This window comes from Manis javanica, chromosome 8 (assembly GCF_040802235.1).
Source record: "Manis javanica isolate MJ-LG chromosome 8, MJ_LKY, whole genome shotgun sequence".
NCBI classification, from domain to species: domain Eukaryota; kingdom Metazoa; phylum Chordata; class Mammalia; order Pholidota; family Manidae; genus Manis; species Manis javanica.
The window spans coordinates 63,445,717-63,471,499 of NC_133163.1; the positions used below are offsets into that span (position 1 = coordinate 63,445,717).

General features: G+C 35.5%; 1 protein-coding gene across 5 annotated transcripts in view; it reads left to right on the forward strand.

Moving 5' to 3' along the window:
* The window catches only part of BAZ1A (bromodomain adjacent to zinc finger domain 1A), a 125,169-nt gene that overhangs the window by 74,076 nt on the left and 25,310 nt on the right, over positions 1 to 25,783 (forward strand). For 4 of the 5 annotated variants that reach the window (XM_073211358.1, XM_073211360.1, XM_073211362.1 and 1 more), the window contains 10 exons: positions 6,216 to 6,315; positions 6,956 to 7,122; positions 9,103 to 9,198; positions 9,939 to 10,077; positions 11,341 to 11,487; positions 15,609 to 15,704; positions 15,827 to 16,051; positions 20,192 to 20,357; positions 20,620 to 20,733; positions 24,546 to 24,670. In XM_073211358.1, coding sequence (XP_073067459.1) covers positions 6,216 to 6,315; positions 6,956 to 7,122; positions 9,103 to 9,198; positions 9,939 to 10,077; positions 11,341 to 11,487; positions 15,609 to 15,704; positions 15,827 to 16,051; positions 20,192 to 20,357; positions 20,620 to 20,733; positions 24,546 to 24,670 — 1,375 coding nt within the window. The remainder of the gene's footprint in view (positions 1 to 6,215; positions 6,316 to 6,955; positions 7,123 to 9,102; positions 9,199 to 9,938; positions 10,078 to 11,340; positions 11,488 to 15,608; positions 15,705 to 15,826; positions 16,052 to 20,191; positions 20,358 to 20,619; positions 20,734 to 24,545; positions 24,671 to 25,783) is intronic. The other variant, XM_073211357.1, reaches the window with a different exon arrangement.

Below are 25,783 nucleotides of genomic sequence, written 5' to 3' on the forward strand. Positions count from 1 at the left end.
TGACTTACATTCAGGTCTTTGATCCATTTTGAATTTACTTTTGTGTATGGGGTTAGACAGTGATCCAGTTTCATTCTCTTACATGTAACTGTCCAGTTTTGCCAGCACCAACTGTTGAAGAGGCTGTCAGTGCGCCATTGTATGTCCATGACTCCTTTATCATATATTAATTGACCATATATGTTTGGGTTAATGTCTGGGGTCTCTAATCTGTTCCACTGGTCTGTGGGTCTGTTCTTGTGCCAGTACCAAATTGTCTTGATCACTGTGGCTTTGTAGAAGAGCTTGAAGTTCGGGAGCGAGATGCCCCCCCATTTTATTCTTCCTTCTCAGGATTGCTTTGGCTATTCAGGGTCTCTCATGGTTCCATATGAATTTTAAAACTATTGGTTCCAGTTTGTTGAAGAATACTGTTGGTAATTTGATAGGGATTGCATTGAATCTGTATATTGCTTTGGGCAGGATGGCCATTTTTAATATATTAATTCTTCCTAGCCAAGAGCATGGGATAAATTTCCATTTGTTAGTGTCTTCTTTAATTTCTCTTAAGAGTGTCCTGTAGTTTTCAGGGTATAGGTCTTTCACTTCCTTGGTTAGGTTTATTCCTAGGTATTTTATTCTTTTTGATGCAATTGTGAATGGAATTGTTTTCCTGATTTCTCCTTCTATTAGTTCATTGCTAGTGTATCGGAAAGCCACAGATTTCTGTATGTTAATTTTGCATCCTGCAACTTTGCTGAATTCCGATATTAGTTCTAGTAGTTTTGTGGTGGAGTCTTTAGGGTTTTTTATGTACAGTATCATGTCATCTGCAAATTGTGACAGTTTGACTTCTTCTTTACCCATCTGGATTCCTTGTATTTCTTTGTTTTGTCTAATTGCCATGGCTACGACCTCCAGTACTATGTTGAATAACAGTGGGGAGAGTGGGCATCCCTGTCTTGTTCCTAATCTTAGAAGAAAAGTTTTCAGTTTCTCAATGTTCAGTATGATGTTGGCTGTGGGTTTGTCATATATGGCCTTTATTATGTTGAGGTACTTGCCCTCTATACCCTTTTTTTTTTTTTTTGAGAGGGCATCTCTCATATTTATTGATTAACAATAAAATTCTGTATAGGGGGCTCAATGCACAATCATTAATCAACCCCAAGTCTAATTCTCAACAGTCTCCAATCTTCTGAAGCATAACGAACAAGTTCGTACATGGTGAACAAGTTCTTACATAGTGAATAAGTTCTTACATGGTGAACAGTGCAAGGGCAGTCATATCACAGAAACTTTCAGTTTTGATCACACATCATGAACTATAAACAATCAAGTCAGATATGATTATTAGTTTGTATTTTTTTTTTCAGTTTTGATCACACATCATGAACTATAAACAATCAAGTCAGATATGATTATTAGTTTGTATTTTTTTTTTCAGTTTTGATCACACATCATGAACTATAAACAATCAAGTCAGATATGATTATTAGTTTGTATTTTTTTTTTTGAGAGGGCATCTCTCATATTTATTGATCAAATGGTTGTTAACAACAATAAAATTCTGTATAGGGGAGTCAATGCTCAATGCACAATCATTAATCAACCCCCAGCCTAATTCTCGTCAGTCTCCAATCTTCTGAAGCATAACAAACAAGTTCTTACATGGTGAACAAATTCTTACATAGTGAATAAGTTCTTACATGGTGAACAGTACAAGGGCAGTCATCACAAAAACTTTCGGTTTTGATCACTCATTATGAACTAAACAATCAGGTCAAATATGAATATTCGTTTGATTTTTATACTTGATTTATATGTGAATCCCACATTTCTCCTTTTATTATTATTATTTTTTTTTAATAAAATGCTGAAGTGGTAGGTAGATGCAAGATAAAGGTAGAAAACATAGTTTAGTGTTGTAAGAGAGCAAACGTAGATGATCAGGTGTGTGCCTGTAGACTATGTGTTAATCCAAGCTAGACAAGGGCAATAATACATCCACGGATGCAGAAGATTTCTCTCAAAACAGGGGGGTGAAGTTCTAAGCCTCACCTCTGTTGATCCCCAATTTCTCACCTGATGGCCCCCCTGCAACTGTGCCTGTCTTAGGTTGTTCCTCCCTTGAGGAATCTTACCCGTCTCTGGCTAACCAGTCATCTTCCGGGGCCCTCTATACCCATTTTTTTGAGAATTTTTATGATGAATGGATGTTGAATTATGTTGAATGCTTTTTCAGCATCTATGGAGATGATCATGTGGTTTTTGTCCTTTTTGTTTATGTGGTGGATGATGTTGATGGATTTTCAAATGTTGTACCATCCTTGCATCCCTGAGATGAATACCACTTGGTCATGGTGTATGATCCTCTTGATGTATTTTTGAATTCAGTTTGCTGATATTTTGTTGAGTATTTTTGCATCTACATTCATCAGGAATATTGCTCTGTAATTTTCTTTTGTAGTGGGGTCTTTGCCTAGTTTTGGTATTAGGGTGATGTTGGCTTCATAGAATGAGTTTGGGAGTATTCCCTCCTCTTCTGTTTTTTGGAAAACTTTAAGGAGAATTCCGAGGTAAATCCATTGGCCTGGGGGTTTTGTTCTTGGGTAGTTTTTTGATTACCACTTCAATTTCACTGCTGGTAATTTGTCTGTTTAGATTTTCTATTTCTTCCGTGGTCAATCTTGGAAGTTTATATTTTTCTAGGAAGATGTCCATTCCTTCTAGGTTTTCCTGCTTGTTAGCATGTAGGTTTTCATAATATTCTCTAATAATTGTTTGTATTTCTGTGGGGTCTGTCGTGGTTTTTCTTTTCTTGTTTCTGATTCTGTTGATGTGTGTTGATTCTCTTTTTCTCTTAATAGGCCTGGCTCGAGGCTTATCTACTTTATTTTCTCAAAGAACCAACTCTTGGTTTCATTGATTTTTTTCATTTGTTTTATTCTTCTCAATTTTATTTATTTCTTCTCTGATCTTTATTATGTCCCTCCTTCTGCTGACTTTAGGCCTCATTTGTTCTTCTTTTTCCAATTTCAATAACTGTGACTTTAGACTATTCATTTGGGATTGTTCTTCCTTCTTTAAATATGCCTGGATTGCTATATACTTTCCTCTTAAGACTGCTTTCCCTGTGTCCCACAGAAGTTGGGCCTTTGTGTTGTTGTGTTCTTTGTTTCCATATATTGCTTGATCTCTATTTTAATTTGGTCATTGATCCATTGATTATTTAGGAGCCCGTTGTTAAGCCTCCATGTGTTTGTGAGCCTTTTTGCTTTCTTTGTACAATTTATTTCTAGTTTTATACCTTTGTGGTCTGTAAAGTTGGTTGGTAGCATTTCAATCTATTTTAATTTACTGAGGCTCTTTTTGTGTACCTAGTATGTGGTCTATTCTGGAGAATGTTCCATTTGCACTTGAGAAGAATGTATATCCTGTTGCTTTTGGATATAGAGTTCTGTAGATGTCTATTAGGTCCATCTGTTCTAGTGTGTCATTCAGCACCTCTGTGTCCTCATTTATTTTCTGTCTGGTGGATCTATCCTTTAGAGTGAGTGGTGTGTTGAAGTCTCCTAAAATGAATGCATTGCATTCTATTTCCTCCTTTAGTTCTGTTAGTATTTGTTTCACATATGTAGGTGATCCTGTGTTGAGTGTGTAAATATTTATAATGGTTATATCCTCTTGTTGGACTGACCCCTTTATAATTATGTAATGTCCTTCATAATTTCTTGTGACTTTCTTTGTTTTAAAGTCTATTTTGTCTGATACTAGTACTGCCACACCTGCTTTTTTCTCTTTGTTGTTTGCATGAAATATCTTTTTCCATCCCTTGACTTTTAGTCTGTGCATGTCTTTGGGTTTGAGGTCTCTTGTAAGCAGCATATAGATGGGTCTTGCTTTTTTATCCATTCTGTTACTCTGTGTCTTTTGATTGGTGCATTCAGTCCATTTACATTTAGGGTGATTATTGAAAGATATGTACTTTTTGCCATTGCAGGCCTTAGATTCGTGGTTAACAAAGGTTCAAGGTTAGCTTCTTTATTATCTTACTGTCTACCTTAACTCGCTTATTGAGCTATTATAAACACTGTCTGATGTTTCTTTATTTCTCTCCCTTCTTATTCCTCTTCCTCCATTCTTTATATGTTGGGTGTTTTATTCTGTGCTCTTTTGTGTTTCCTTTGACTGCTTTTGTGAGTAGTTTATTTTATTTTTTGCCTGTAGTATTTGCTTAATCTGCTTTCTTTGCTGTGATTTTATTTTCTCTGGTGACATCTATTTAGCCTTAGGAGTGCTCCCTTTTAGAGCAATCCCTCTAAAATACCCTGTAGAGGTGGCTTGTGGAAGTCAAATTCCCTCAACTTTTGCTTGTCTGAAAATTGTTTAATCCCTCCTGCTCCTGCATATTAAATGATAGTCGTGCTGGATACAGTATCCTTGGTTAAAGGCCCTTCTGTTTCATTGCATTGAATATATCATGCCATTCTCTTCTGACCCATAATGTTTCTGTTGAGAAGTCTGATGATAGCCTGATGGGTGATCCTTTGTAGGTGACCTTTTTCCTCTCTCTAGCTGCCTTTAATACTCTGTCCTTGTCCTTGATCTTTGCCATTTTAATTATTATGTGTCTTGGTGTTGTCCTCCTTTAGTCCCTTCTGTTGAGAGTATTGTGTGCTTCCGTGATCTGAGCAACTATTTTCTCCCCCAGTTTGGAGAAGTTTTCAGCAATTATTTCTTCAAATACACTTTCTATCCCTTTTTCTCTTCTTCTTCTGGTACACCTATAATGCAGATATTGTTCCTTTTGGATTGGTCACACAGTTCTCTTAATATTGTTTTATTTCTGGAGATCCTTTTATCACTTTCTGCATTAGCTTCTCTGCGTTCCTGTTCTCTAGTTTCTATTCCATAAATGGCTTCTTGCATCTTGTCCATTCTGCTTTTAAGTCCTTCCAGAGATTGTTTTATTTCTGTATTCTCCCTCCCTACTGTGTCATTTAGCTCTTGCATTTTTCTCTGCAGCTCCATCAGCATGGTTATGACCTTTATTTTGAATTATTTTTCAGGATGATTGGTTAGGTCTATCTCCCCAGATTCCTTCTCAGGGGAGGATGTCTGGGTTAGTCTGGTCTGTATCATGTTCTTCTGCCTTTTCATGGTGATAGAGGTAGTTGTGGGGAGTTGGCGCGTGTGTCAGATGGGAGAACAAAATCCCTTTCTGCTTACTCCTCACATTCCTCTCCTGGGAGAATGGTGACCCCTAGTAGCTTGTGCTGGGCAGTTGCACGCAGACAGGGTCTCTGATTCTTGCCCAGCCGCTGTGGAGTAAGCTCTGCCCAGTTGCTGTGGGCGTGGCCAGCCTCTTCTGCTGTGCTATGGTGGGGCCGCACCAGAGGTGGAACAGGCAGGCGGCTGTTTATCACCGTGAGGGGCCTCCAAGCTGCGCTGCCGCCCAGGGTATTAGGGCACCCGGAGTTCCCCGGGATTCCCACCTGCTGGGCTGAGTGCACTGGGATGCTTCTGTTCAGCTGTGGGGTCCCTGTCCCTTTAAGACTTTCAAAAAGCACTCGGCTTTCTTTGTCCCGGGGCGCCGGCTGCAGGGACCTGCTCGCAAGTTTTACTGTCCTGTTTCCCTAGTATCCAGTGCAGCACACACTGTGTGTCTGTGCTCCTGGTGCGATGGCCAGGGCTGGGTATTTAGCAGTCCTGGGCTCCTTCTCCCTCCCCGCTCTGACTCCTCTCCTTCTGCCGGGAGCTGGGGTGAGGGGCGCTTGGGTCCCACTGGGCCGCGGCTTGTATCTTACCCCCTTCGTGAGGCGCTGGGTTCTCACAGGTGTAGATGTAGCCCAGCTGTTGTTATGTATCTTCTGGTCTCTCTCTTTTAGGAACAGTTGTATTTGTTGTATTTTCAAAAATATATATGGTTTTGGGAGGAGATTTCCACTGCTCTACTCACACCACCATCTTGGCTCCTCCCCACTCCTGAGAGGTGTTTGTTTTTGTACTGATTTGTAGAGCTGAGGATAACTCATTTCTCTGTTTCTACAATTAGAGTTACTAAAAGTTGTTGTGCTTAGAACATGACCTCATTTTAGTATAAAGAAAACATAACTGATGACAGCTTCTACATTTTTTTCTTTTTGTTTTTTATTCTTACTGTAAGAGCAAGGTAGACCATCAATTTGTAAAAGTTTTGGTCCTACACTTTACTTTCCTCGTTTGTTTTTTAGGAGGGCAGTATTTCTAGTAAACAAACTATTGCAGGTCATAGGAACAAAGCTACTAAAGAAAGATACAAACTTTTGAAACAAGAAGAATTGAAGTCACTGGGTGAGTTTTAACATTCTTTCCAAAAATTCTTTAGATACAAGAATATTTCTTTGTTGCGCAAGTGGGGGATGTTTCTAAAATGGCATATTTCTGGTTTAGTTTTTAAGCATAGTTTTTTCCTGTAGTATCTATAGGCCTTTTGGATAAATTAGACCTCCATTCATCTCTTAAATTTCAAGGTCTAGCGTATCCCTTATTACACTGACCTAATGCTAGATTAAGTGCAAATTGGTGTGTTTAGGGCTTATGGTTTTAGGTCATTTTGTTTGAGTCACACAGCCTTATAAAACATTGCTTCCCAAACATGACTGTGCATATGACTCACTGGGAATCTTATGAAATTAAAAGATTCTAAATTAGTAGGTCTGGGTGGGAGAAAAGATTGTGCATTTCTAACTAGGTGATACTGTGCTCCTGGTCTTAGGAAAGGCAGGTGTGTGTTTGTCCCTGTGTTTGGTTAAACTCAGCCAGCTTGCTTTTCCCATTTTAATCACCTGCTAGCTCCCTCCAAGATTTTAAAACCCCTGGGAGTCTCTGCTAATCTCATTTAACCTTAAATTATTTCAAGGATTATTTTGTTACATTAAGAAATGTGTTATTTTCTGTCTGTGTACAGTTCTAAGTTTGACCTTCTCCACAGCTTTTGAAAAGGCTAAATTAAAAAGAGAAAAAGCTGATGCCCTAGAAGCAAAGAAAAAGGAAAAGGAAGATAAAGAAAAAAAGAAGGAAGAATTGAAGAAAATTGTTGAAGAAGAGAGACTGAAGAAGAAAGAAGAAAAAGAGAGACTTAAAATAGAAAGAGAAAAGGTATTCATAGAAATATAGTAGCAATGCTGTCTACATGTAGTAAATAGTGCTTTACATATTATTTAAATTCATGGTTAATTTTCAAGTGCTTTTACCACTTTCATTCACATTTATAGTTGTGCATAGAATACTGATTAACAGTATTGGTTTGGAAAATTTCATAACTGAATGATTTAAGGTTTTACATATATATATATGTGTGTATATATAAACACACACATAGGTATATTTGTATATATGTGTGTATAAAACACCTTTACACCTTAAAGCCTCTTCTTAAGTGCACTTCTAAAGTTTATTTTCTTCATTATTTAGACTCCCAAATTTAGAGAAGATGATATGCATAAAGCTTTCAAAAGTAAAATACAACTAGAAAAATACAATAAAATCTATAACTAACAAGAATTAGTACAGTGTTCTTATTCTCCTTGAGGAATAAGGTTTCCGTGATACTAGGGTATTTTAGAACATCTTTGATTACCATCTTTAGTAGTAGATACTTCTTAGAGAATACTATCGGTGATACCCTCCAGTTAGTCATTGTCATTGGTTTTCTGGAATATTCACAAGTAGCCTTAGGTGATTATGTTATATATACACTGTGCTAATTTAAATTACCTGTAGTTTCTTGAGTTATTTCAGATAGGCCCTTGGGGTGGGGATGGAGGTGTCTTGAATATGTTTACTCCAGAAAATATAGATAGAAAATTAAAAAAACAATTGTTATCTGAGTAGTAATCTTTAGAGGTAACATTAACACTTTGATTAATTTATTTCTAGTCCTCATTCTGGCCCTTAAAAAAAGAGAGCCAGCATTTATACTTTTGCCTACTTTTTTTTGTTTAACATTATCAACATTGCTTCATGTTATTAAATGTACTTAGTAAGGTAGAATTTTTAGTGACTGGATAATAGTTAACCAAATAGATAGGGGTAAGTGCTCTATTTTTACTCATAAATATTGATACTCTTCAAATTTGTGTATAAGTCCTATTTTTGGATTATATCCCTGGATAAACTTGTAGAAGTAGAATAATAGGACAAAGGGTAAGATCATTTAAAATTTTTCTATACATATACATAGATACTTATTTGCCAAATATGCATATTTACACTCTTAGCAATAGTGAATGAGAAAACCCATCTTATTATATTCCCCAAGAAGTATTGGGGGTAGCAAGGGAAAGACTTATTTCAACAGACTACTAAAAGCACAGTTAATAAGTTCTGTAACTAGTGTGTACATCTGTTACTTTGATGTTCTTAAATTTCAAAGGAAGAAAATAATATATATTAAACACATACTGAAAAAAAATTATTACAACATTTTATTTACACTCTGCATTATTAGAGACTTTTTAGGGTCAATATCTATCTTGCAGTTTCAAACCAGAACCAAGCAGTAAAGATTTCAAACGACCAAGTGAGTAAGAGAAGTGGCCTTGATTAAAAGAAAAAGAAGTCCACCAACTAATTGTATTCTAGTATTGCTTTTGCTTACTGCTGCCTCTGTGTATCCCTAGGCTGTTAGTCAGGTTTAAATGAATCTTGAAAGCAAAAAATGTATTACAAGTATTAGGGGAGGTTTTACTTCTGATACTCTAGTACTAATTTGTTTCCTACTTTGTCAGGATCTAATTGATTTGAAGTAGGGGAATCGCTGCTTATAAACAGGGTCAGATTGAATTAATATTTATCCAGGAGCTACTGTGGAAAATCATATGTATCAGACATTTTCCATCTTTGTAGCAGTTCCCTCAGATAGGCATTGTTTCGATCAGTGGTTCTAACACTTTAGCATGTGTGCAAATCACCAGACAGGCTTATTAAAACATCAAGCTGCTGAGTCCCAACCCTGGAGTTCCTTGTTCAGTAGGGCTGGGAGAACACCCAGTATTTGTATTTCTTACAAGTTCCCAGGTGACAGTGATGCTGCCTTATAAACGTCTTAAAAGAATTCTTATTAACCTTTTGTTTTAGGAGAGAGAAAAACTACGTGAAGAGAAGCGAAAATATATGGAATACTTAAAACAGTGGAGTAAACCTAGAGAAGATATGGAATGTGATGATCTTAAGGTATAAGCATGTTATGTGATGTTTCACACACCCATATTGTGTTGCCCTGTGTGGCTGATGAAATCTTCCTTTGTGTTTAGTAGTAGCCTTTTTGTATTTAACTGAGCCAAAATAGTCAATAAGCAAATACTATAGTTAGAGTTCCAAAGTAGCAGTGTTAGTATTTTATAGTAAACTTTGATGATTTGTATAATGCAGAAATGATTGGTCATTTGTGTGATCCTTGATAATCCAGTAACCACTGGGGCCAGGCATACATTTAGCTTGATTGGTAGGTAAAGATTATGCCTGTCTCCAGAAATGGTCAAAGTCTCCAAACCAAACTCATCTCAGTTTACAAGGAACCATTTCTTAAGTAAGTAGATGATGGATTAATTCTGTCTCATAACCTAAGGAGATCTTGCATTGTAGGTAATATTGCCACAGCTAATGCCTTAACCTCAGAACCGAAGTTAGAAGTCCCTCTTAACTAGGAATTGCTAATCAGAAATACACTTCAGCCTAAAGTTATGTTCTTAGTTTGATGAATAAAAAAGTCCCTAGAGACTGATGTAGTAAAATTTGAATAAGGCCAGAACATCTATAATTTTAAAAGTTCCGTAGGTGACTGTGATAGACATCCAGGGTTAAGAACCACTAGTCCATGTGAAATAATTAATAGGTAAAGAGTTTATCATATTTACCTTTTACAATTCCCTGTACTTGGTTCAAATACTTATGTAAATTGTTTAATCTTGCAGGAACTTCCAGAACCAACTCCAGTGAAAACTAGACTACCTCCTGAAATCTTTGGTGATGCTCTGATGGTTTTGGAGTTCCTTAATGCATTTGGTGAACTCTTTGATCTTCAAGATGAGTTTCCTGAGGGAGTAACCCTAGGCAAGTGCTACTGCTGTGTTAATGGTTCACCCTAAAATTAGTGGCTTGAAAGAGGAAACTGTTATCTCTCAGAGTTCTATGGAGTCACTGGACCTAATTGTCCAGCCCTCTCTTGGGGTCTCATGTGGTTATGGTCAGAATTCAGCTGGGACTGGAGCCACTGAAGGCTTACCTGGCTAGATGTTTGAGATGGCTTCTTCCCACGTGTGGCGAGTTCCTCGGCGCTGCTCCATGTGGTGGCCCACTTCCTCACCGTAGCCTACACTTCTTATATGGCAGCTAAGGGCTACAAGAGTCATGAACAGAAATTGCCAGCCTTTTTTAAAGGTTAGGCCTGGAACTGGCAGGCTTTATTTCTGCCATATCCCATTGGTCAGGCCTGCTAATCTTACAAGGTGGCGAAGGAATAGGCTCCACTTGTTAAGAGCAGCATAGAGGGAAGAAATTGATGTCATCCTTGTTTGAGGCATGTTATTGCCTACCTTTAATTTGTGATTCTGTTTTGCTTCTACTTTTACTTTGTATAAACATAATTTATAAGCATTAAATTATCAGAGGAGGATCCCATCTGGGATTTTTGGCTTTTAACTAGCAAACTGCTTTTCTTAAGATCCAAGTAAAAACCCTCAAAGATAATTATAATGCCACTCTTATTTTAATAAGAGTGTATTCTTCAGGAGGGCATTCACATTCCCTCATTTCTCTTTATGAGCTAGGTGAGGCATGAATAATTGTGCCTTACAGTTCAAGAAGGTCTAAACAATGCTGGTAAGAAGTTTAAGTAAGACAGATTAGATTAAGAAACATTTATGATTTGGATATAATATTAGGGTTACACCTGATGTTGATAATTATTTCTCCACTGTACTAATTGGTAAACAGTAGTGTCTCACATAGCTCTTAAGAATAGTGGGACAATAGTAACAAATCTTTGCATTGTTATTCAAATTAGAATAAAATTAAAGCTTTCAATATGTGCCTTAATTTGCACTTTAAATTTAGATAAAATACTGGATTGGCTTACTGAGACTAATTTGGCTTTCTTGAATGTAGTGATTTTGGCTTATTACTTTATTATAATCATTATGAATTCTTTTTTTATTTTGCCTTGGATAATACTTGGATCTACTTTGGTAAATGGACACTTAAGAAAATAATTACCCCAGGCTATTGTTGATTGAAATGTTTATTATTCCAATGGAGTTGTTTTTTTCAGTACGTGTAAAGAGAACTTTAAATTCATTTTAAACATTTTATTCACAGAAGTGTTAGAGGAAGCTCTTGTAGGAAATGACAGTGAAGGCCCACTATGTGAATTGCTTTTTTTCTTCCTGACTGCCATCTTCCAGGCGATAGCTGAAGAAGAGGAGGAAGTAGCCAAAGAGCAAATAACTGATGCTGACACCAAAGGTCAGAATTCAACATTATTGCTGATTGACAGTAGCTTTGTAATGAAACTGATTTTTGAAGGTCACTTAAAAACAAACTTGACTTTTACAGTTAGAAAATATAGTTGTTCAAGTTACCCAATTCTTGAGTCATATGCTAACAATAATACATTATCAGTTGTTTAATAAAAAGTTTTATTTTAATGTATCTTATTCTTGATGACCTTAAAAATATTCCTCCCCTCCCCCACAATCTATCTTGCTTATTATTCCTTTAGATTTCTCCTATAACTTAGGAGCATCACAGATTTCATTAACCAGTATCTGTAATTCCAAAAGATACTGCTGAATAGCACTGATTTTTTTGCCCACACCTAAGGAAATACTTGAATTGTCGTTGTTAATACTTTGAATTGAAAATTACTACAGTTGAGTTCATTTCAGATCTGATAGTTTTTAGGTCAGAGTTAAGTAAAATTTAATTCTTTTATTTCAACAATTAGTTTGAACTATAAATTTTGCTCTTTAATATCTTAAATATCACTTAAATATCTATAGTCAGTGTGTGGTCCATGTTAATATAGGAATATTATTGGGGAAACTGTTTTTCTGTTTTTAAAACAGTATATTCACTGTTTTGTTTAGGATTTCTCTCAATCAGAGGAATTGTTAAGCATTTGTATTAAGATATTGATTTGGCTTCCTGAATAGTATTCTCTGTGAACTTTGGCACATGTAAGATTTAGGATCAGAAGCTTTATAAACAATACTTCACTGTATAAAAATTCACAAAAAGAAATAACTATTGGGAGACATCTGGATAGTAGAATCTTGATATGAAAAGATGGAACATCTGTACATTCAAATAGTATTGTTGATGTTAGGTAATTGAGCTCATTTTCCTTTATAGCAGGTCCCTGAAGCAACAGGATAATGATGAGTATGTAGCCAGTATCAGTTGACTTTTGGTTTTACAGCATGAAAGCCAGCAAAATATATTCTCTAGCTTGCTTACGTGCTGATCACTGTAGGTCCCTTATCAAGGCCATTTTAGAATATGGTCCCCATTGTCATCTCAGATGACTTAGTCAATTAAGAGACTCTAATAAAAGGAAAGCAGAAAGATAAATCCATTTATAATACATCTAATAAGACAGACGACGTAGCAAATACTCCTTCTTTTAGTCATTAGATTGTCTTAATGACCAATAACATTATACCATTATTGACCAAGTTCTGACCATAATATAAGACATAAAGCTGTATTTAAATCAGGATTTGAAGCAAATGAATTTTGTAGTCTTGTACTGATGACAAAAAATGAGGTACTGGAAATTGTGTTGGAAAATTAGCTAGTGTAAAGGAAAAATATGTGACTGTTGGTGGTTATATTGCCATTATGTTTTCTATTCGTAATTTATTTGAGCTTCAATTTTTATAGTTGTATTCCTGTGCAGGACTGACTGTAAATGTAAATATAAGGTCTACCTCTGATTAAGTATTCACCATTAAATAAAGGTTTTAATACTCCTTTTGAAAATATTTAGTAAACGTTAGGGAAAAAAACATACTTTGGGATTGTCACACTTCTCTCACTTCCCTACTATATTGGCCATGTTTTATATGGTTTACTTGGTTTCATTAAGGGCCTTGGGCTATTCCCCAGGTATTTTTCATATGTTCTCTCATGTCAGCAACAAAAAGCCTTTTCCACAGTCTTCCTGAAAGCAATTAAATAGTTAGATAGGATTGAAATTCTCTTACTTCCTCTTTAGCTGGCCTTACTAGTAAGGTGTTTCCTGCTATTTCTAGAAAGAGGGAAATTGGGCAGAAGAGGAAAGTATGAATTTATTTTAGTGACAAGAAAACTGAGGTTCAGTGAAGTTGTTTATTGAAGATCACATAGCTAGCAAGTGGTGCACTCTATATGCATTGTTTCATTTAATTCTCATACCAGTTAGATATAATTATTTTCTGACTGCTACATATAAAGAAACTTAGACTTACAGAGTTTAGTTAATTTGCCCAAAGACACATGGCTAGTAAGAAATTGATGAGGTAAAAACTCAGGTGGTATGGTCTGGAGACTCGTAACTATGCTTGTCTTGCCTCATAATATGGCAAAGAAGTTGAAAATGTGAATATTTGTTTCCCTAGCATTACCTATAAAATTATCTGTCTTCAGTAAAGTATAATTCTTTTGCATTTGGCCTCCCTATTTTTATATCAAATCTTGGACATTTTGACTAGCAATTTTTAAAATCTTACATTAAAAAAATCAATTCGTCTCTTTAGTCTTAACATCATGAACTTAAAAGCCCTTCAGAGTATGAGAGAGCTTCTATATAAGCATCCTCCTCTCATAAAATAGCTTTGTGTATTTGCTAAGATATCACTATTTAGTGTTGGACATGTATGTACCTAATTCTAGATTACTATGATGATAAATGTATGTGTTTCAGTTAATCATAACATATACAGTTCAGCTGTATTCTCTTGGTATGATGTTACCCAAGTGACAGTCTCTAAGCAAACCCTACAGTGATACTTACAGTTTCTTGAGAATGCCAAGAAATTCATTTGGTAGATAATTAAGTTAAAGAGTACATATTTTAACATGTTAGTTTAATGAAAAATAAACTGTCATTTTGTTGGTCGTCTATTTCCTAGGCCTTTAGAGCTTTTGGCCTAGGAAATTATAACTTACTATAGATAAAATAGGTTGAACGTGGTGATTGCTGCAAAGGAAAAGAGTCAATACACTTTTACAGCTGTGTAACTAGGGCTATTCTTTATTTGAGTGCCTACTAATCTTAAATGTGTTTGGCTTTAAAAAAAAACTGAGAAAGTTTAGATCCAGTATTTCCCTGGCGAGGAAGAATATAATTAATATCTGTCATTTGGACTAGATTCATGGCCTGATAGGAATAACTCCTGTGGATATGAAAAGTTTAGTCAAGTAATTTCTCCTGTACAGTATTGTTTGTGCTTTAAATGCCATGACATTGTCAATGATTATAATCTGACATGATCCCTGAGTTGCCTTTTTCCTTTAGTAAAGCACAGCAGTTCTGTTTTCTAAGGTTTATTTTTATCAACTTTTGAACTTTGGGAAGGGAATCATACATAGTGGAAGGTTAAGGAACCACAGAATCAGTGTAGTCCAGTGATTTTCCACCTCTAATCCAAGAAGCCCTACAAATTGTACAGGGATTCTTAGATGCCGCTGCAGGAGAGTTGGAAAGATGAATGGGCAGTACTGTCATCTCCATACCCTACTTTAACAAGGGGATATTTTACCTCTTTTATATTGGGCTTCCAAGAAATACTCGAAATACTGGAAGAATTTGAAAACTTCTTGACTCACTCCTTTAAGAAAAATGAAGTCTGTTAAGTGATTGTATAAAGGCTGCATAACTATGAACTAGGGAGTGGCAGAGTTAAGAGAATATTCACAATCTGACTCTCAGTCTGAAGCTGTGTCCACTATACTGTGATATAACAAGTGAACAATTTTATACCAATGCTTTAAATATGTTTGTGCCAGTTGATTTGCTTGTTAGTCCTATTTGTAAGCTAAGCACTGCTTTCAAAGCTTAAAGCAATTTACTTAGAAAATACAGGGAAATCTTCCTACTGTTTCTTGTATCAGAGGATTTTCAAAATAAAAAGCTGTTCTCTAAGTTCTAGCTCTTTGGCTGGTTTTGTGATGTTACAACCTATACTTTGTTATGATTCAGTCTGAACATAGTTACAAGAAAAATTGGGTATCTTCAAATAGGTTCTGAGTTTCAAAGTAGGCTTTTCTAAAGTTATATTGAGCAAGGAGATTTGTTTTTATTTCAAACGTGCATTTTACCTTTTTTTTGGAATGTGTATGTGCATCTTGTTGGTAACTTAGAAACTGTCTTCTCAATGTTAGGTAAGGAAAATATTAGTGTGTAGTGCATGTCTGAGGATTTATAGTTTTAGGTGGAGACTAGGCAGAATGTGAATGATGCTTGTTGTACCTAGTGTTGTTGGTTCTTTTGAGGCTTCTGAATATTAAGCTGTTTGCTGTTTCTTTCATCATTTTAAAAGGGCATTATTCCCAAATATTCAAGCTTTGATTTGCACTAGAATAAAGTATTTATTTCCTTAAAGATTTAACAGAGGCTTTGGACGAAGATGCAGACCCCACAAAATCTGCACTTTCTGCAGTTGCATCTTTGGCAGCTGCATGGCCGCAGTTGCACCAGGGTATGTGTGGGTTTTATTTTTTTGATTGGCTTTTTATTTTTAATTTTATAAAGGTAAATTTTACATTGCTGAGGACTTATTGTTGATATTCTAAATAACTATTTCATTTTTAACAACTATAGGCTGCAGTTTGAAAAGCTTGGATCTTGACAGCTGCACTCTTTCTGAAATCCTCAGACTGCACATCCTAGCTTCAGGTGCTGATGTAACATCAGCAAATGCAAAATACAGATATCAAAAACGAGGAGGATTTGATGCCACAGATGATGCCTGCATGGAGCTTCGTTTGAGCAATCCCAGTCTAGTGAAGAAGCTGTCGAGCACTTCAGTGTATGATCTGACACCAGGTAAAATTTGCAAGTTGGAATTTGTATAACTTTCCCCTTTCCTACTGTCTTATACCTCTTAGACCCAGAAAATTAGATGGCTGATGAGAAATTTTAGATGATAATTGGTTTTAAAAGAGGAGAGAAAGCAGTCTTTTAAAAAAATCTGTTAGAATACAAATAGTGAGCTAAATTGAAACTACTGTTGTTCATTGTTCATATATTCAGAGCTTAAAATATTTGTGATTTTCCTTTCATTTTCAATTGGATTTTCTATTACATAAGAATTTTGTGGTTAGTCCATTATATCTACTAAGTTTAGAAGGATAAGTGAGCATTAGCTAGCTTTCACTTTTATTCCCTATTGTGTCAGAAGTTTAAGCCATAGCTGCTTAAACTTAGTTTCTAACATTCACTTGAGTATTTGAGATGTGAGAAATAGTATATGAAGTTAAGATGAAAGTATTTTTCACTTTTAAGTAGAAAATTAGAAGGCACAAATACACAGTTTAATATGCTTATTTAAGAGAATCTATAATAAAAGTAGAATACCTTAGTTCCTAACATTATATAGTTTTTATAATTTACTGTCATGTTTCTGTGCCATCTTTTCAAAGTAGCAATTTTCCTATTGCCATTATTTTCTTTTTATGTGCTTTTTTTTATTTTGGTATCATTAATATACAATTACATGATCAACACTGTGGTTACTAGATTCCCACAATTATCAGGTCCCCACCACATACCCCATTACAGTCACTGTCCGTCAACATAGTAAGATGATACAGAGTCACTACTTGTCTTCTCTGTGCTATACTGCCTTCCCTGTGCCCCCACTACATTATGTGTGCTAATCATAATGCCCCTTATTCCCCTTCTCCTTCCCTTCCCACCCATCCTCCCCAGTCCCTTTCCCTTTGGCAACTGTTAGTCCATTCTTGGGTTCTGTGAGTCTGCCACTGTTTTGTTCCTTCAGTTTTTGATTTGTTCTTATGCTCCACAGATGAGTGAAATCATTTGATACTTGTCTTTCTCCACCTGGCTTATTTCACTGAGCATAATACCCTCTAGCTCCATTCATATTGTTGCAAATGGTAGGATTTGTTTTCTTCTTATGGCTGAATAATATTGCATTGTGTATATGTACCACATCTTCTTTATCCATTCATCTACTGATGGACGCTTAGGTTGCTTCCATATCTTGGCTATTGTAAATAGTGCTGTGATAAACATAGGGGTGCATACGTCGTCTTGAGACTGGGAAACTGCATTCTTAGGGATGCCATTGTTTTTAAATTCATGTAGTTATAATAGAGGTTTTTTTTGAATTAAGGTATCATATTGATATATAATCTTATGAAGGTTTCACATGAGCAACATTGTAGTTACTATATTCACCCATATTATCAAGTCCCCCCATAGACTCCATTGCAATCACTGTCCATCAGCATAATAAGATGCTATAGAGTCACTACTTGTCTTCTCTGTGCTATACTGCCTTCCCCGTGACCCCCCTACATTATGTATGCTAATCATAATCCCCTTCTCCCTCCCTCCCCACCCCACTCCAAACCCCCTTCCCTTTGGTAACTGCTTGTCCCTTCTTGGAGTCTGTTAGTCTGCTGCTGTTTTGTTCCTTCAGTTTTGCTTTCTTGTTATACTCCACAAATGAATGAAATCACTTGGTACTTGTCTTTCTCCACCTGGCTTATTTCACTGAGCTTAATACCCCCTAACTCCATCCATGTGGCTGCAATTGGTAGGATGTGTTTTCTTCTTATGGCTGAATAATAGTCCATTGTGTATATGTACCACATCATCTTTATCCATTCATCTACTGATGGACACTTAGGTTGCTTCCATATCTTGGCTATTGTAAACAGTGCTACAATAAAAAAAAAGGGGTGTATATGTCTTTTTTAGTCCGGGATCTTGTTTTCTTCAGGTACGTTCCCAGGAGTAGAGTTACTGAGTCAAATGGTATTTCTATTTTTAGTTTTTTGAGGAACCTCCATATTGCTTTCCACAATGGTTGAACTAATTTACATTCCCACCAGCAGTGTAGGAGGGTTACCCTTTCTCTGCATCCTTGTCAGCATTTGTTGTTCCTTCAATTTCAGGTGTTGGTCATCCTAACTGGTGTGAGGTGATATCTCATTTTGGTTTTAATTTGCATTTCCCTGATAATTACCAATGTGGAGCATCTTTTCATGTGTCTGCTGGCCATCTGAATTTCTTCTTTGGAGAAATGTCTGTTCAGATCCTCCACCCATTTTTTTTTAATTAGGTTATTTGCTTTTTGGGTGTTGAGGCATGTGGGTTCTTTATATATTTTGGGTGTTAACCCCTTATCAGATATGTCATTTACGAATATATTCTCCCATACTGTAGGATGCCTTTTTGTTCTGCTGATGGTGTCCTTTGCTGTACAGAAGCTTTTTAGTTTTATATAGTCCCATTTGTTCATTTTTGCTTTTGTTTCTCTTTCCTGAGAGGATGTGATCAGGAAAAAGTTGCTCGTGTTTATATTCAAAAGATTTTTGCTATGTTTTCTTCTAAGAGTTTTATGGCTTCATGACATTTAGGTCTTTGATCCATTTCAAGTTTACTTTTGTGTATGGATTTAGACAATAATCTAGTTTCATTCTCTTACATGTAGCTGTCCAGTTTTGCCAACACCAGTTGTTGAAGAGGCTATCATTTCCCCATTGTATATCCGTGGCTCCTTTATTGTATATTAATTGGCCATATATGTGTGGGTTTATATCTGGGCTCTCTATTCTGTTCCATTGATCTATAGATCTGTTCTTGTGCCAGTACCAAATTGTTTTGATTACTGTGGCTTTGTAGTAGTGCTTGAAATTGGGGAGCATAACATCCCGAGCTTTATTCTTCCTTCAGGATTGCTTTGGCTGTTTGGGGTCTTTTGTGGTTCCATATAAATTTTAGATCTGTTTGTTCTAGTTTGTTGAAGAATGCTGTTGGTATTTTGATAGGGGTTGCATTGAATCTGTAGATTGCTTTAGGCAGGATGGCCATTTTGACAATATGAATTCTTCCCTTCCATGAGCATGGGATGTATTTCCATTTATTGGTGTCTTCTTTAATTTATCTCATGAGTGTCTTGTAGTTTTCAGGGTGTAGGTGTTTCACCTCCTTGGTTAGGTTTATTCCTTGGTATTTTATTCCTTTGATGCAATTGTAGATGGAATTGTTTTCTTGATTTCTCTTTCTGCTAGTTCATCATTAATATATAGGAATGCAACAGATTTTTGTTTATTAATTTTGTATCCTGCAACTTTGCTGAATTCGGTTATTAGTTCTAGTAGTTTTGAAGTGGATTCTTTAGGGTTTTTTATGTACAATGTCATGTCATCTGCCAACAGTGACAGTTCAACTTCTTCCTTGCCAATCTGGATGCCTTTTATTTCTTTATGTTGTCTCATTGCCATGGCTAGGACCTCCAGAACTATGTTGAATAAAAGTGGGGAAAATGGGCATCCTTGTCTTGTTCCCAATCTTAGAAGAAAAGCTTTCAACTTTTTGCTATTACATATGATGTTGGCTGTGAGTTTATCATATATGGCCTTTATTATGTTGAGATACTTGCCCTCTATACCCATTTTGTTGAGAGTTTTTACCATGAATGGATGTTAAATTTTGTCAAATGCTTTTTCAGTGTCTGTGGAGATGATCATATGGTTTTTGTCCTTCTTTTTGTTGATGTGGTGGATGATGTTGATGGATTTTCGAATATTGTACCATCCTTGCATTCTTGGAATAAATCCCACTTGATGATGATGGATGATCTTTTTGATGTATTTTTGAATATATAATAGAGTTTTGATTTGAACTTCATTTCTGAGCCTAAGAATTAAAACTTGAAAAACAATTCTTTGTAATTAGATAACTTTTCATGGCTGTTTAACTAGTAATATAAGGTAGTTGCTAGTGTTTGAAATGCCTTGTATATCACATAACTGTTAAATTGGATTTAAAGTTGCTTTTCTAAAGACATGGCATTAGCATGTTTCATCTAGAGAGAACTTTTTCCTATTCTTCATTAAGCATTTTCGCATTGAGCCACAAATTAAAAATTTTCAAGCACAATTCCTTTTTTGTCATTTGATAATACAGAAGTTATTTACCAATTTTTGACAGGAGAAAAAATGAAAATACTTCATGCTCTCTGTGGGAAACTGCTGACCCTAGTCTCTGCTAGGGATTTCATTGAAGATTATGTTGATATATTACGACAGGCAAAACAGGAGTTCCGGGAGTTAAAAGCAGAACAACATCGAAAAGAGAGGGAAGAGGCAGCTGCTAGGTAAGAGATAATTATAGTCAGTGCACTAATGAAACCTGTTTATTTCTTTGTGTCTAAAACCATATTTCATATTGGGCTATAAGGTGATATTATCTCATACTGATGTTTGATAACTAAGAGGTTTTGAATGGATTGCTGCATTAAGATTTTATGATAACATTGGAGTACATTCCATAATTTGATTAAAGACAAGATGCTGCAAGTTAAAAATTAAAAGTATCTTTATATCAGATAAACTATAATAATTGATTTTAACTTTCAGAATTCGTAAAAGAAAGGAAGAAAAACTTAAGGAACAAGAACAGAAAATGAAAGAGAAACAAGAAAAACTAAAGGAAGATGAACAAAGAAATTCAGCTGCAGATATATCTGTTGGGTATGGTTTTAATTACACTGCTCATCTGGTAGTACATAAATAAGAAAAATCAGCACCTTAAACTCTAAAATGCTTTCAAAATTTTTAGGGAACTAGTTTTCTGTAGGTACATAATTGTGTTAGTGTACCTTTGAAATTTCCGTATAGCCATTCCTCAAGCATAGATGTGTTATGTTAAAAAATACTTGCACAGAATCTACAACTCATTTTCTCATAGAATTAATTTATAAATGATAATTTACCAGAAAACTTCCAGTAGGCTATTTTTAATCTGTAATATAGTTCTAGCGTTAATAGTAGTATCTTCCTCCTCCACCACCATCATCACAGTTGTACTCTGTATTTCACAGAGCTGCTCCAAGCCCATTGACAAATAGTGATGAAATCGGAGGTTTTGATAGAAGGTACAGGGAAAGGATGGCAGCACCATAAGCAGTTTAATGACTGCCTAAGCATTTTATTGCATTTCAGAATATTTGGGATGAAGACTGACTGTGAAGACAAGTGTAGATGGCAAAGCATATTCAAATTTAGCAGAAATAGTTTTTATCTTTTTTTTTACAAAATCTACAAGGAAAGGTTCTAAAAATCTCAATATTCTGAAATTAGTGTATTTGACTTTGATTATGCTTTCATGCAGAAACACCTATTAAGTCTTAATATTATATGTTACAAACTTGCAACAGGTATATATATATATATATATTTTTTTTTTGTCAACTATTTTACTCTTTATTTTTTGCTTCTTTCAACAAAAAATTTTAACGAGAGAACCACATATGAAATTGAAAAACCGCCTTTTGGAAAAGAAACACTAAAATGAAAGCATTTAAAACATTTATGCTACAAAACAACTTAGTATATTGCCACAAATTTCAATAAAATGTGTCAGGTCCTTTCCTATAATTTTTTTTTTTTTTTGAGAGGGCGTCTCTCATATTTATTGATCAAATGGTTGTTAACAACAATAAAATTCAGTATAGGGAGGTCAATGCTCAATGTACAATCATTAATCCATCTCAAGCCTAACTCTCGTCAGTCTCCAATCTTCTGAAGCATAACGAACAAGTTCTTACATGGTGAACGAATTCTTACATAGTGAATAAATTCTTACATGGTGAACAGTACAAGGGCATTCATCACAGAAACTTTCGGTTTTGATCACGCATTATGAACTATAAACAATCAGGTCAAATATGAATATTCATTTGATTTTTATACTTGATTTATATGTTGATCCCACATTTCTCCCTTTATTATTATTATTTTTATTTTTAATAAAATGCTGAAGTGGTAGGTAGATGCAAGATAAAGGTAGAAAACATAGTTTAGTGTTGTAGGAGAGCAATTGTAGATGATCAGGTGTGTGCCTGTAGACTATGTGTTAATCCAAGCTAGACAAGGGCAATAAACCATCCACGGATGCAGAAGATTTCTCTCAAAGCAGGGGGGATGAGGTTCTGAGCCTCACCTCTGTTGATCCCCAATTTCTCATAGTCTAATATCCAGGATATATAAAGAACTCATACAACTCAACACTAAAAAGACAGACTAATTAAAAAATGGGCAAAGGATTTTAATAGGCATTTCTTCAAAGAAGGTATATACAAGAAGTACAAGAAAAGATGCCTTAAATCATTAGTTATTGGGGAAATGCACATGAAAAAAAATCACAGTGAGATACTGCCTCACACTCTCTAGGAAGACTATGATCTAATTGAGGAACAATAACAAGTGTTGCTGAGAATGTGGAAGAATCAGAACTCCCATACTTTGTTGATGGGGTTATAAAATAGTTTACAGCTGGTTTGGATAAATTTGGCAGTTCCTCCGTTAAATCATATATCACCATATGATCCCGCAATTCCATTCCTAATACGTACCCAAGAGAATTAAGAATATAAATTCACCCAAAAATGTATACATAAAAGTTCATAGTAGCATTATTTCTAACAGCCAAAAGATGGTAATAACCCACATGTCTATTTATTAATGAATGGATAGACAAAATGTGATATGTCCGTACAGCAGAATGTTATTCAGCAATAAAAAGGAATGTAATTCTGGTATAAGCTACAATATGGGTGAACTTTAAAAACATGCTCAGTGAAAGAAACTAGTCACAAAAGAGAATGTATTGTATGATTCCATTTATATAAAAAGTCTAGAATAGACAAATCTGTAACAGAAAGTAGATCAAAGTAGTTACCAGGGGCAGTGGAGAAGAGGAAATGGAAAGTGACTACTAATGACTATGAGGTTTTTCTTTTGGAATGATGAAAATATTCTGAAATTAGGGGTAATCATTGCACAACATTGTGAATATACTAAAAACCACTAACTTTACACTTTAAAATGGTAATTTTTAAGGTATGTGAAATATCTTTCTTTAATTTTTTTACAGGTTTTCAGTTATATTGAGATAAAATTGGTATATAATACTGTATTTAAGGCATACAACATAATGATTTGATATATGCATAATTCACAAAATGATTATAATTAAATATCTGCCACCTCACATAGTTATATTTTTATTCCTTGTGAGTCTCAATTTTTAAAAAAAATTAAAAAGGCATGTTATAGATCCCACCACTTCACATTTATTTATACTCATCTAAGCCTCATTCATTATTTCTCTAGCTCCTAAATACATTTGAGTTTACAAACCTCACTTTGGATGTAGAATTTAAGCAGTGAATTTCTTTCATGATTGATACAATTTTTGTTTTAATTTGGACTATACAATGGATTAGGTAAAACACTCACATTGTGTTCATTTTGCCTACTTACTGTATCTTAAGTTTGTTTTCTGTCCTCCACTGTTTGTCTACTTAATGTCCTTTCTACTCTGAGCCACCATCACATCCCAGCCTACTACTTGGACTATTACAGTGGCCTCTTTTATTGGTTTCCCCTCATCTGCTTTCTCTACCAAATCATTTTCCACTTAGCAGCTGAAACACTTTCTAATCATACCATCTACCATTTATAAACCCTTTTACTTTTTCCCCATTGCTTTTTGAATAATTCCCTACAAAGCCCAGGATGATCTAAACCTGGCTTTCTCTTCCATGTCTTGGATTACTTCTTTTCTTTTACTTTTTTTTTTTTAATCAAACATATATCACAGTGGTTCAGTAGTTCTCCTTCCCCTGCCCCCACCCCCGCCCACTCTCTTCCCCTTTAGTAACCACTAGTCACTTCTTAGTGTCCGAGTCTAATGCTGTTTTGCTTTGTTTTTACACTCCACAAATGAGTGAAATTATAGGGCATTTGTCTCTCTCCGCCTGGCTTGTTTCACTGAGCATAATACCCTTTTAGCGCCAACCATGTTGTTGTAAATAGCAGGATTTCTTTTTATGGCTGAATAATATTTTTTTACATTTTTATCAAAATTATAGACTCCTTCCTTTTCCCTTCAGCTCAGTGCCTTTGCATATGTTAATCCACTCTGCCAGAAATGGAGATTTTTTTCTCATCTGTCTCCTCTCCCCTCCCCAGTCTGCCTGGTCTCTGGTCTCGCAGTTTGATGTTTCTTCAAGCAAGCCTTTCCTCATCCTTGAGACTAGATTTGTTCTCCTTGAAATGTTTCGTAGAACCTTGAACATCTCCTTTTTTATTACATACTTTCATTTTTATGATAGCTTATGTATTATTACTTATCTGTTTTCTCTGCAGGACAATAAACTCTGTGTCTTCTCCACTACTTCCAAAGCATAATGCCTGGCACTTCATAGACAGGCAATAAATATTTCATGAGTGGAATTATATATTCATTAATGAATATGATCTTTGTTTTTATCCCATAGGGAAGAAGAAAGGGAAGATTTTGATACTAGCACTGAGAGCAAAGAAATAGAGCAAAAGGAACTAGATCAAGATACAGTTACTGAAGATGAAGATGACCCAGGATCACATAAAAGAGGCCGAAGAGGTAATACAGAAATTTCTTAAGGGCATGTGCTTGTTTTTAGTTGACAAGACACTTTATTAATTCAGCTATTCTGAAATATGTATTAAATTAATTCTACCTATTGATTCTAAGGTGTGTTTGCTTTTTAAATGCCCAACTCATAGCTGTGATAAGCTTTTTAAATGGTGACCATTATGTTATAAGATGGTGTTAAAAGTTACATTAGTATATTTATTATTAAGTTTTTACTCACATGTCATTTATACTTTAGAGAAGAGAGATAATATTATCTTTTTAATAGGTCATTTCCCCATAACTTCAACTTTTGGTTAGTCAGCGAGTCTTACTGAGTTTTTGTATTTACTACATTAGACTTAAGTAGTAATTTTTATTCTAAAACATATTCATTCAGTATACATTGAATGCCTCTTAGATGGTAGAGATAGATCAGTAAAGCTTGTAATGGGTGTCATATTGCTAAGAATGGAAATCTCTTCTGCCTTAAAATAATTTAATAAATTTCTGGATCAGAGGGAATACATTGTTTTAAAGCTGTTGATACGAATTACTTATGAGATCTTTAATCATCTTCATTTGACAACTGTTGAAGGTGATCCTTAAGTTTACTCCATGCTTGTAATTTGGATGGTGTCTTTTCTTTTCTACATTATTTTCTAAATGGTTATTATATAGAGACAGAAAATCTCTTGTATCATGGAACCTATATTCTCTGATTATAATGCAGTTGGTTTAGAAATCCAAAACAAATAAACCTCGTATGACTAGAGTTCTAAAATATACTTCTAAGTAATTGGTCAAAGTAGAAACCATAGTGGAAACTGAAAGGGTATCTCGCCGCAACCCTCCTTACCCAGAATGACTCAAGAGACATGGGCCCATGCAAGAGATTTTATTATCTGAAAGAGAAAGTGGCTGCCCCCAGTGGGGAGCGGAGGGAGAGAGGGCAGTTGTGGGGGGAGCAGCAGGACTGAGAGAGAGAGAGAGCGGCGTGGTGCAGAGAGTTGTGCCATTTATTGTGGTGGATCTGCTTGGCCTATTGCCTTGGGGGAGGGTCGGGATGTTTAGAGATAAGGTGAGGCAAGTCCCAGGCAAGCCCCAGGCAAGTCCAGGCAT